The 12336-nt window shown below is 60.6% G+C and overlaps 1 protein-coding gene across 1 annotated transcript; it reads right to left on the minus strand.

The window, feature by feature from the left end:
- Positions 1–867: 867 nt before the first annotated feature.
- Positions 868–11162, minus strand: SOX10 (SRY-box transcription factor 10). Its single transcript, XM_047743072.1, has 4 exons — positions 10952–11162; positions 9974–10488; positions 5002–5270; positions 868–2820 (listed from the first exon to the last, which is right to left on the minus strand). Exons 2-4 carry the CDS (start codon positions 10408–10410, stop codon positions 2117–2119), a joined length of 1410 nt encoding a protein of 469 aa, XP_047599028.1. The 5' UTR covers positions 10411–10488; positions 10952–11162; the 3' UTR covers positions 868–2116.
- Between the last annotated feature and the right edge of the window lie 1174 nt (positions 11163–12336).

The following is a 12336-nucleotide window of genomic DNA, read 5'->3' on the forward strand; positions in this document are numbered from 1 at the left end:
AAAGTTTCAGCTGCCCATTTGGAAAATAGGGATAATGAGTGGACCCACTTGGTCCTAGGCCTGAATGACAAAGCACTTAGCAGAGCACTTGGTCAGGGAGCACTCAGAGCACGGGGCCTGTACTGTTGTTAGGAGCCGGGCCTAAGGAAGACCTCCAACTCCCAGAGCCATCCATCAGTGGAAGGTGGCAGGAAAGAGGTTTCCCTTGTCCCTGACAGGGAATGGCTTCTGCCCCCAAGCACAGGCTGGAATTCCACCAAGGGAAGAGCTTTTAGGGAATGAGCACTGAAGGATGAGTTTGCGTGTCTGCCGTTCCGGGTTCACACACAGACCCATGCAGCTGCCATGAAGACTTGGCTAGATCGTGGAGCAGACCGAGGGTGTGTGTGTGCGCGCATGCACATACGCGCTAGGGGAGGGGAGGCACAAAGGGGTGCAGTGAGAGAAAGCCCGGCAACATATCCCAAAGGACAGGCCTGCTGGCCGTAGACGGCTGGACATCAGGCTTGACCCCCCCTCTTTCAAATACCTGTCCCTTGAATGCTTCCAGGTCCCACCCCTCTGCTGGGCAAGTAAAAGGGGCTGCTCCTGCTGAGCTCCAGCTGGAAGCGCAGGTGGCCCCCCGAAAGGATGAGCACAGCAGGGCTGGGGGAGAGCTCCCAGCAGGGGCCTCCAGCCCGGGCATCAACTGACCCCACCGGGATGCCAGTTGTCCCAACACACGGCACGGCCCCCACCGTCTCACGGGAGAGAGGAGACCTCTGCATTATCCGTCCTTTGCATTCTGCCCCTAGCTACTTCCAGAAAGCATCCGAGGAGGCACAGGTGCAGGGATAAGAGACCAAGAGACAGGCCAGGTCAGGCCCACCAAGCAGGTAACCGGAACCTTTAATTTTATTATGTGGAATGCTTAATGCAGAGTTAATAGGGGCTGGAATACCTAGGAGGAGGGGAGAGGGGAGAGGGGTCTACTGAGATAAATAAGAGGGGGGCAGTAATGAGTTACATGTGGACTGCGGGGGCTGCAGAACAGGAAGATAGGGGCAGACAGAGCTACATACTTTATTCAGATACCACTGGGAGGCAAAAGGCAAAAGGCCAGGGCAGAACGTACATGTCAGGAGTCTAGTGTCTTCAGCCTGCTGCCAGCAACCTGGGTCCCGGGCCCTGTCCTGTGTCTCCTTCTGGAGCTAAGGGCAGAGGTCTGAGCAGCTGTGACCCTCTGGGAAGCCCGAGGGGCTGGGGCTGATAGAGCAGGGACCGCAGAGCCTGGTGAGGGGAGAGGGAGTTGGCGGGGAGCCTGGGAGGAAGGCTCTGTGAATTGTCTCTGAATCCTTTCCTAGAGCCCCTGCCTCCTCACTCCTCATCTGGGAGGTGCCTCAAGGTCTGGGGGGCTGTCATGGAGTAGGACCAGGACGCCCTGTCTCCGCGAGACAAAGAATGAGGTGGCTGGCACGGAAATGGGTCCGGAGGCCTCTGTGTCAATTCCTCCCTGTGTTCAGAAGGGGAGGGGGCCCTGCGGGGATGAGGAGTCCTCCCTCTGAGCACCCCTGCCCTGCCCAGGCTGTTCAAAGCTGTCCTCAGCCCCCAAGGGGCAGACGTAGCCCACTGTAGGCACTGACGCAGGTCTCTGGCTGGCTTTGATCTTAGGCACGTGGCCCAAGTGGCACGGGTTATGTCAGACCCCTCACTCTCCACAAGAAAGCCAATACGGGCACAGGTGTGGCAGGGCCTCCGATTCCCATCCGACCCTAGATGCCTCCCCGACTCCCAGAGGAGGGTGAATGGGTCTTTCTCAGGTCCTGGGATGAGGGTCATTCCTGGGGGGGAAGGTGCAGCCCCTCATCGTTCAGTCTAGGGGCGACAGTCACCTCCTTCTCCTCTGCCCAGCCTAGTAGCCCAGGGCTTTTCCTGGGCTGGTGCCGGGATAGGATGGGGTGGGGTCATCAAAGGCAGTGAGCCAGACAGAAAGCCTTCCCTCAGCTGTCAGCCTCTGCAGCCTCCTCTCCAGCCACCACCAGGCCTGAGATGGGTGAGGAACAGGGCACGAGGGCTGGGGGAAGGGGCATGCTACCCAGAGGGGCCGGGCAAGGTGGCGATGACAGGGCCCCCCCCTTTAAGGCCGGGACAGCGTCGTATATACTGGCTGCTCCCAGTGTGTGGGGCTGTGGGACTGGGGCCCTGAGGGGCTGGGGTCAGAGATGGCCGTGTAGAGGGGCCGCTGCGAGGGCCCCATGTAGGAGAAGGCCGAATAGAGGCCAGAGGCCTGGCCTGAATGGCCATAATAGGGTCCTGAGGGCTGATGGTCAGAGTAGTCAAACTGGGGGCGGGAGATGGAGGGGAAGGCGGAGCCGTAGTGGGGCAGGCTGAGGGAGGTGTAGGCGATCTGCGAGGTGGACGGCTGGTCGGTGTAGTGAGGCGGGCCCTGGGGCCCTGCGGTCTCCGTCTTCACCTGGGCTTTGGCGTCCACGCCGGGTGGCGAGACTGTAGGCAGAGCCACGCCTGGTGGCTTGGAGATCCAGGCGGAGTGTCCACTGGCCACAGCCAGGGCGCTGCCCAGCCCGTAACCGGCTGCTGAGTAGCTGCCCACGTGGCCCGGGTGCCCGTTGGGTGGCAGGTACTGGTCCAACTCAGCCACATCAAAGGTCTCCATGTTGGACATTACCTCGTGGCTGATCTCACCGATGTCCACGTTGCCGAAGTCGATGTGAGGCTTCCCGCCCTCCCCCATGGAGCGCCCATCCCGCTTGGGGTCTGCCTTGCCCGACTGCAGCTCTGTCTTTGGGGTGGTCGGAGGGGTGGGTGGGCCATGGCTCTGGCCTGGGTGGAAGAGAGACAGAAAGAAAGTGGGAAGTGAGTCAGAGGCTTCTGGATTCTGATGGTTCACCATCAGAAAAGATGCCTCGGGGGGCTGAGGAAGGATCACGGCGTGACCCTGTACGCTTTACGCGTTTGGGCAGCCCGGGCTGGTGCTTAATTCTCTAACAGTCTAGGGCTGGTCTCCGGCTGTTTCTGAAGTGCCCCATTTGGAGGGGTGCATCTGCCTCCCCCACCCACAGCAGGACTCTCCCTGTCACCCACCTCCTGGAGAGACTTGCTGCATCCCCTGTTGGGGAAGTTGTTCCTCATATGAGCTGAAGTCAGCTTCCTTCTCTGCCCCCACTGCCCCTTAGCTGTCCCCTCGATGGGCACTTAGCTGACTCTTTCCACCCCTGTTCCTTGGTTTTCTCATTCACACATTCATTCGGCAAATGCTTAGGGGGTGTGGTGCCAGGTGCAGGGCATACAAGCGGAAAGAAAAGGGATCCTATCTTTACAAGCTCCCAGTCTTAGGGGAGGATCCAGAGACTCACACAGAACTGGAGGGCAGACTCAGAAGTGACAGGATGTGCAGAGGGCTCAGGAGACCAGAGAAAGAAGCCACCCACTCTGCCGTGGGGACTTGGGGAAGGTCTCTCTGGGGAAAGGAAGCTGAGCTGGGCCTTGAAGGCTGAGCAGAGGCCCAGGCCCACAGTTGTATTCCGAGGTGGCTGTTTGGTATGTGGTCTTCTGCTGTGTGTGTGTGTGTGTGTGTGTGTGTGTGTGTGTGTCCCTGAATATTTGAAGGTAAGGTATGTAAGTGTGTGGGAGAGACGGCTAGACTGGGGATCCCATTGGAGAGAGAACATGCCCATGGTCTATGAGACTGGGGCCTCCTTGGGGGCCGGCACATGTCTCCCCCATCAGGCCAGAGGCAATACCAGGTCCGGCACTGGCCAAGTGCTCTGGAGTTTGAGAGGCCCACCCGGGTTTGAATCCTGGCTCTATCACTTACTGTGTGATCCTGGAAAAATGCCCATCTTCTCTAACCTGCTTTCTTATCAGTAAAACAGATGATACTGGGGCGCCTGGGTGGCTCAGTGGGTTAAAACCTCTGCCTTCGGCTCAGGTCATGGTCCCAGGGTCCTGGGATTGAGCCCCACATCGGGCTCTCTGCTCAGCGGGGAGCCTGCTTCCCTCTCTCTCTGCCTGCCTCTCTGCCTACTTGTGATCTCTGTCTGTCCAATAAATAAATTTTTAAAAAATCTTAAAAAAAAAAAAACAAAGATGATACTAAGCGGCTCAGACATGGCCTCCTCCTGGAAGGTGCAGGCTTCATGCACACTTGTTTTGGATTCTCTCATTTGTTTTCATCCCTGCTCCTCCCTCTACACTGTGGACCTCGTAGACCAGGGAGCTTCTTTTGTTGGTGCCTCTGGTGTCTGCTCCAGGGTCTAGCACAAAGGAGGACTCGGGCATGTCTCCTGAGGGCAGAGCTGTGCCAACAGAGACTTCCCATATGCCTGACCCCACGTACGGCCTTCTACACGTTGTACAAACAGAAGCAAGGCAGCACTAGTGTCATCAGGGGCCCTGGAATCCAGCTGCCTGGGCTCAGACTCAACTGTGTCCGTTTATTCATCTGTGACATGGGCGTCATTTGCCACACAGCTGAAGTTGGAGCCCAGGCAGTGTGGCTGCCTCATCACAGCTCAGAGTAATTGAATGATAATACACATAAGGTAATTCAGGTGCCTGTACACAGTAGGTGCTCAATTAATGTTAGCTGGTATTTTCATTAATAAAAATGCAACGAGATGCTATGTCTGGCCTCTCCATGGCACTTGCTCAAGATCCCATGCCGTGGCTCCCCCATCAGACTGGGAGGCGGGAAGGAGGCAATGATCTCTCCTGATCTGATCTCCCATCTCTCAAAATCATCCTGTCTCTGCTTTCCCTGTTGTAACTCACCCCTTGGCCTCCATGGCCTCCACAGCCTCCGTAACTGGCCTCTTCACTCAGTAGCTGTGCCCGCTTCCATCCACCAGAGCCATCTTGCCCAGCTACTTCCTTGGGGGCCTGAGTTCCCACCGAGCTCCCTCCGGGACCCTGCACCCCAGCTGGGGCAACTGTGCAGCCCGGCGAGCCTCCCCAGCGCCCTGGCTCTCCCCACCTGCAGCTCGTCATCAGCCCAGTGCTCACCTGAGGGGTGCTCGGGGTTCCCGTCTGACATGGGGGAGCCCTCTCCTGGGTGCCGGTGGTCCAGGTGGGCACTCTTGTAGTGGGCCTGGATGGCAGCAGCGCCGCCCTGCTCGGCCTCCCCGCCGGGACACTCTGACTCCCCCTGGGCCGCCTTTCCGTTCTTCCGCCTCCGGGGTTGGTACTTGTAGTCCGGGTGGTCCTTCTTGTGCTGCATTCGGAGCCGCTCAGCCTCCTCGATGAAGGGGCGCTTGTCACTCTCGTTCAGCAGCCTGGGGCGGTACAGTTCGGGGAGACAGCCCAGTGGCCAGTGTGAGTCTCTGCCCTCAGACAAATGAGGCCTGGGGGTGGGGGGTGAGGGTGGCAAGTGCAGAGGGTGGGCGGGGTCCAGGGCAGGGGGAGTTGGGGGGGGTTTGCTCTTTGAGTCACAAACTAGGAAGTGAGGCCGGAGGAGCCACAGGCTCAGAAGGCTGTGATCGTCCCTAAACTCTCAGGGGCTCCTGGCAACCCTGAGGATGGAGTTAGATGTATGGATAGAGCTTTTTTTTTTTTTTTTTTTTTTTTTTTTTAAGATTTATTCATTTATCCTAGAGGGAGAGAGAGCATGAGTATGAGCACACAAACAATGGTGGGGGGCTGGGGGGTGGGGAAGGGGGTTTGAGGGGAATGGGGAGGGACAAGCAGATTCTGTTTGAGGTCAAGGCAGGGCTTGACCCCAGGAGACAGGAGAAGCTCACAACCTGAGACAAAACCAACGGTCAGATGCTCAACTGACTGAGCCTCCCAGGTGCCCCAGGAATAGGGCTTTTGAGGGACACAGAACTTCATTTCAAGGAAAGAAGAAGCTTTTTCATCATCAGATCTGTCTGGAGGTAGAGCTGGTTGCCTTCTTAGGGGATGAGCTCCCTGGGGCTGGAGGTATGCAAAGCATAGTGGGGGGAAGAGCTCAGTCTCTGCTACTGGCTAGCTGTGGGACCACAGGCAAATTGCTCCTATGGGCTTCTTTGCTTGTCCATAGAGGAACATGCCTACTTCACTGGGTGTCAGATTGGCTGAGGTCCCGGGTGTGAAACGCTTTGCACGAGGCCTGGGGCTGGAGGGCAGGCACCTTGAGAAACAGGTGCTGTTCTCATACTGCTGGGGTGGCTGGGTCAGGAGGACCTGGGATGGGCCCTCTCAACTCTGGAATGCTCCTTTTGTGAGTCCCAGTGTGATGTGGACAGGATGAAAGTCTCCTTTGCTATGTGGGATCACAGCATCCCAGGGGAGATCACATCTCCTTGTCCAGGGGGTGACAGAGGGTAGAGGAAGCTAGACTTTCTTTCCAGACCCTGGGACAGAGGCAGATAGACCCTCTCCCCAGCCTGAGACCAGCCCTGAAGGCAGTGCCCGGGGCCCACTCAAATCCAGCCTCAGGCCAGGGCTGGAGGACAGTGGAGGGGGTGATGTTTAAGGCTCGGCTGCCCCCAGGGCAAGGAGGGCAGACTAGAGTGCCTCGTGGAGTGGGCGGAGGGAAAGAACAGACTCAGAGAGTCCTAGACCTGAGGGACTCTGGGGGTGTGACTCTGCTGCCCAAAGGGCCTCTTTCCGCTGCCCTCTTCCCCCAGCCAGCAGAAGGCCTAGCCCTCCTGTCCAGGATGGGAGGGGGTGGTCATACCAGGCACCTCCTAGCCGGAGGCAGCATTCCTGTGCAGCTTAGCCTGCCCGGCCGCCCCCCCCCCCCCCCAGGCTGCCAGAACCCAGCCCTAATGTAGCTTTCTCCAAGGAGCCCTCCAGCTGAGGGATGGGATGAAAACCCCAGATCAGCACCTCCTCTGGGATGAGGGACTGGGCTGCCCCCTTTCTCCCCCAGCCATGAAGGTTATCCCCCCAGCCAGGCCTCAGGGAGGTTGGGCCGCAGATGTGTGTGTGTGTGAGGGCGTAGGGAGAGAGGCACTAGAGGACTCAGCCACTTCCAAGGGCCCCGGCTCAGAGGCTCTGGAATGGCTGGGGACACTGAGCTTCCTCTCCTACCTAGAACTTTGCTTGTGCCCTCTGTCCAGCTGGCAACTGGGTGTGAATCCGCAAGAACACAGTAGGGGCCATGGAGTGGGGGCAGAGGCCACAAGACAGGGAAGAATCCAACACGACACACTGTTCCCTCCCTGCTAGTTCCCAGCAGTACCCTAACCTTGACAGGATCCTGACCTCTGGTCCCCCCACCCCCAGCCCCCACCCCAGCCCAGCTGGCTAACGAGCCTCCAAGCCCCGACCCCAGCCTTACTCCAACCTCAGCTCTGTTCATTTTGACCCCCACACCAGCCTTGCTCAGCATTGTCCCCAGACCCCCCACGTACCCACAGCTCTAACTGCAAACCCGATCCTCATTTGCACTCCACCTGGCCTCTGTCCTCTAGATCTCCAGGGTCTGGAATAGGGGCCAGGAGAGGGTAGGCTGCTTCCCCCTGCAAACTGGAAATCCCGACTTGGTTGGGGGAGCTCCTAAGGTGGGGCATGGGCTGCTGCTCTGTCTGCTCTTTCTGTCAGGGAAGGGGCCTGTGGACTTGGGGGTCAAGAGAGGCTCCAGCCTGTGACCCCCTTTCCAGTCTCTGGGGTCTAATTACTCTTTCCAGCAAGTCAACCAATGTACAATGATCAGCATGTGACTGTCAGAGCTCACACAGCCACTTAGGAGCTGGGACCTGGACGCTGGGTGTCCGACCCCAACCTACTTCCAGCACCCTAAGCAGTCTGTCCTCATGTCTTCCTCTTTTTGGGTTTAGGGCCCTGTTTTCTAGTTCTACCTGTTTAGCCCATCCCCCTCCCTGGTGGCCTGGGAATTATGAACCGGGGAGGGATTTCAGTAGGGGCCCCCACCCAGGATCCAAGGTAGCTTGCCCACCTGTGGGGATAGCCTTTGATCCTTGTCCTTGTCCTGCCACCCTCCTACCCTGGGCTTGGGTCCTGAGCAAGCAGTGCCTGCTTTCCTGATGGCCCTATGCTAGATTGGCCCTTGGGGCCAATCATGGATGGCCAGGAACTAGTCCTCTGGAGGGAGCCCAAGCCCAGGGTTCTGGGCTGGAGGAACAAGAACAGGGACAATGGAGGGTCTGGTCTTAAATCCCTTGCAGTGGGTTGAGGGACAAGTGGGGGTCCATCCTTGTGTTGATGCTGTCATTGAGCTGGTGCTGTGGTCTGTTCCTGATCCCCAGGACCTGCTCCTTCTGCCTGTCTCCCTCCTGGTTGTCTGTCTCTCATTTGCTCTTCTCTGTCCCACGACACCCAAGGGTACTGGCCTGGGCTGCGCCCTACCCAGTGCAGATGGACCTTGGGCGGACGAGCTAGTTTTCACCCTGCTCTTGGGCAGAGCTGGAGCCTCTGAGTCGACCCAGCAGGCTGGTCACTAAGCCCAAGGCCTGCCTGCCCAGGATGAGCAGAGCGCTGCGGGCCGAGACGGGGATGTGAAGGGGCACCAGGCCATCAGCAAACACGTGGGGCCTTGGGGCTGGATGCGAATCCCTCTTGGTCTCTTGGGGGGGCCTTCTAGCTTCTTATACCACTCTAAACCTTTGGCCTTCTAGGCCCCATCTCCATTACGCTGGGGCCCACCAGGGGAGGGCAGCAGCAGGAGGGAAGCCGGCTCCTCTGAGAAGTGCCGACTCTCTGGAACTCAGGTGTGCTGTACTTCCGCTCTCTCCTTCTCTGTCCCCCCACCTCCTGACCACGCTTTAGAGCCAAAGGGTGACCTGCCACTGTCACCAAGGACAGTGTGGAGGATGACCTGTAGACCTGGATTTGATCCTGCTCTGCCACCAGCTGGGACGTGGCCTTTGAGGTCCCTTTTCCTTTCTAGGCCTGTCTCTTGGGCAGTCTTGTGGGGGGGTCAGGGGGCCTCTGTAGGCTTGCATCTCCTGGATCCCCTGTTCTTTTTCTGAGCTGCCCAGGACGCCTGAGGTGGGAGGTGGTTACCCTGCTCAACATATCCCAAGGGGCCAGGCCGAGCCCCAGACCTGAGGGGAGGGGTGGCTGGCTTCCTCGTTGGGGGGGCATGTTTTCCCCCAGAGGTTTGGGCTGGCCCCAGGGAACCAAGGACTCTGAGGCACCCTGGGTAGGAAGAGGGGCCAAGGTTTCCTCCTGGCCAGGGCTCTCGGCTCCAGCTCTGGGGCTGGAGGGGTAGGAGGTTACTCAACGCTGGGTGGGGCCCTGGAAAAGAAGATGGCGCCGGACCGCAGGAGGGAGGGAGAGAGGGGCAGGCCTGGCAGCTCTGGCACAGGGTGGGAGAGGATACTTCTTTCTGTGCGTCCCTTACCCTAGAGGATAAAGACAAGAGCCCCCCCCCCCCCAACCCGGAAGGAGGGGAGGATAAGGAGGGCACGAAGAAGGTAGTTGGGACAAGACAGGATCCTGCAGTGACAGATTTGCCCTTGGCGGTTCTCCATCCCACACTCTTTCAAAGGCTCCTAAGTTCCTTATTTTCCTTGAACTGCCCCCCAGTTCTCCATCTGGCTGCCTTAGTTTCCCTGCCTCGCCAGCCAGGCCTTCCGTTCTGTCCCAAGCATTTCTCGGGCATGCCCCTGACTAGTGGGGCCGGTGGCAGGGGCACCCTCGAGTGCGCCGGGCCGGCGGAATACGTTAGTGAAGGTCTTTGATGTGGGCCCCTCGGGATCCTCCCCCCTCCCTCTCCTTTACCCCCGCCAGGAAGAAGCTCAGACCCTTCGCCTGCCACCGACGGAATTCCAACCACGAGGGGGCGCCCTCCTGCCCGCTGCCCCGGGTGGGGAGCCTTGCCTAGGCCACTGGAGTTCTAAGGCGGCGCAACCTCAAGGGGGTACTTGTGGGGGAAGGGCGGGCCCGAGCCCCACACCTGGTCTTCCAGTCCCATCAGAGCGGTGGCTGCCCCCGCGAGAAGGGCCCGGGCAGCGCGCGTCTGGCCTGAATCCACCCGCAGCTAGGGGGGCCCGCGGGAGCTCCCCGGAGGCGAGTCGGGGGCGCTCACCTCCAGAGCTTGCCCAGCGTCTTGCTGAGCTCGGCGTTGTGCAGGTGCGGGTACTGGTCGGCCAGCTTCCTGCGCGCCGCCTGCGCCCACACCATGAAGGCGTTCATGGGCCGCTTGACGTGCGGCTTGCTCTTGCTGGCGCCGTTGACGCGCACGGGCATGGGCACCAGCGTCCAGTCGTAGCCGCTCAGCACCTGGCTGACCGCCTCGCGGATGCACACGGGGAACTTGTCATCGTCCGCCTCGCCGTCCTGCTGCTCCTTCTTGACCTTGCCCAGCTCGCCGGGCCCCGGGCTGGCTCGCAGGCCCGATCCGCCGCCGCCGCCGCCACCGCCGTCGGGCCCCAGCGAGGGCGCGCTCCCCGGGGACAGGCAGCGGGGCTCCTCGGAGCCCACGGGGCTCAGCTCCACCTCGGATAGGTCCTGCTCCTCCGCCATGTCGCCCCCGGCCGCCGCCGCCTCGGCCGCCTCCCCGGGGCCCGCCGCCGGGGTCCTCGCGAAGAGTCCAACGCCCACCTGGACGGGAAGAAGGGCGCGACGGAGCGGCGGTGAGCGCAGCCCCGACGGCAGCCCGAGCCGGGACGCGGGCGCAGCCCCGAGGTGGGGCCCGCGCACATGCCAGACCCGGGCTCGGCCTCCGAGCGCCCGCCTCCGCGTCTTCCCACCACCTGGTCCCAACCGTCTCTTGGTGTGGGTGGGTTTGGGCTTTTTTAAACCTCTTTTTGGGTGGAGGTTTGTTGATGGAAAGGAAGAAAAACGGACTCTTTATTCTACTCTAATCCTGGTTCCTGGAATTTCCCACCTTTTCTCTCACCTTTCCGTCTTCCCTTCTGCCTGCCCCCCATGGAGTCTAGAGGAGCTGGCGGGGGCGGGGGGACAGATGTTGGTGTCATTCTCTCTCCACCCACGCCCCACCGCGGGGTCCCAGGCCCGGGCTCAGGAAGGCAGGAGCGGAGGAGCGGACTGCGCACTCACTCACCTCCTCGGACCTCTCCTCCAGTCTGGGGCTCGTCCTTAGGAAGTGGAAAACCGTGTCCCAAGGTGTGCGGTCCAGCTCGGGGCTGGGGGGTGACGCTGGTGGGCTGGGAGGGAGGGGCTGGGGGGCCCTGAGCCTCAGGCCACGGCCTCGTCCCGACGGAGCCTGAAACCTCACCACCAACCACGCTGGCCGGACAGCCTGAGACTGACTGAGCGCTGAGCTGCTGCAGAGGGCTGGGAAGGAAGGAGGGGGAGAGGGAAGGGGGAGGGGAGGGAGGGAAGGGCAGAAGGTGGAGCCTCCAGCGCTGTCCTTCATCCCCAACACTCAGGGCTCCTCCGCCAGGCCCCCCCACCCCAGCTCCAGGCGCGGCTGTCCCAGGCCCGTCTTGGGGCCTGGGCTTAGTCAGGGAGGTGTAGGAGTGGGCGTGGTTAGGCCGGGAAAGCCAAAGGATGCAGGTGGGCAGGGTCGGAACCTGTCGCCGGCAGGAAAATTGGGCCCAACTGGGACCCCCAGCCTCTGCCTCAGGTGGCGGGATGGGCAGGTGGCAAAGGATTGGGGCTGGATGAAGAGAACACAGGGGAAGTTTCTGTGGACATCTGAGGGCGTCCGGCCTGTGCTGCTGGTTTAAGACGCTTAGGGAGGGCCTACTGTGATCTGAGGGACCCTGCTTCTCAGCCTGCCTCACCTGCCTCCCATCCTGACCCAGGCTACCCTCTGCCTCAGCTCACATGGGAGAGAAAGCACATGCAGCTCCGTACCTGGAGAGGCAGGGGTGGCTGAATACCCCCTGCCCAGGCCAGAGGCCCTAGCTCCAGCCCTGGGCCCTTTTCACCAGACACGCAGAGCTTGGAAGGGCTGGCCTGGCTCAAGGTAGAGGGAGGTAGGACTGAAGTTCCTAGGGGGCTGGCCGTGGAGCTGGGCTGGGGGGGTCCTCTTCAGCTAGGTCTGAAAGGCTTCTGGGACCCCAACTCCCTCCACACTGAGTTCATGCTCTCTTGGTCTGGCGGGGGGAGATTCTCATTCAGGGTTGTCGTGAAGTCCTGCACTCCCCCACCCTTTCAGGGTGTCTCCCTCCCTGCCTGCCTCCCTCTCCCACCTCTCTGCCCACTTCTGTCCTCGGCCACCTCCCCAGTGGGGTGACCTCTCTCCTTTTTCTTTCCCGCCCATCACCCAAGGCTCCTTTTCCTCTCTCCTTTCCTAGGTCTCTCCCCCAGAGGTCACAGCCCCTCTCTCTTCCCAGGGGGCGGGTGTCAAGGCAGAGGTGCGGGTGGGCGTGGAGGGGCACGTGGAGCCTGGGCCCGCGCTGGCGACCACGTACACTCCTGAGCTCAGCGGCTGGGCAAGGCCTTAGGCCCAGCCCAAGGGAGTCTTGTCTGGAGTGGGGC

This window comes from Lutra lutra, chromosome 8, assembly GCF_902655055.1.
Source record: "Lutra lutra chromosome 8, mLutLut1.2, whole genome shotgun sequence".
Classification (NCBI taxonomy): domain Eukaryota; kingdom Metazoa; phylum Chordata; class Mammalia; order Carnivora; family Mustelidae; genus Lutra; species Lutra lutra.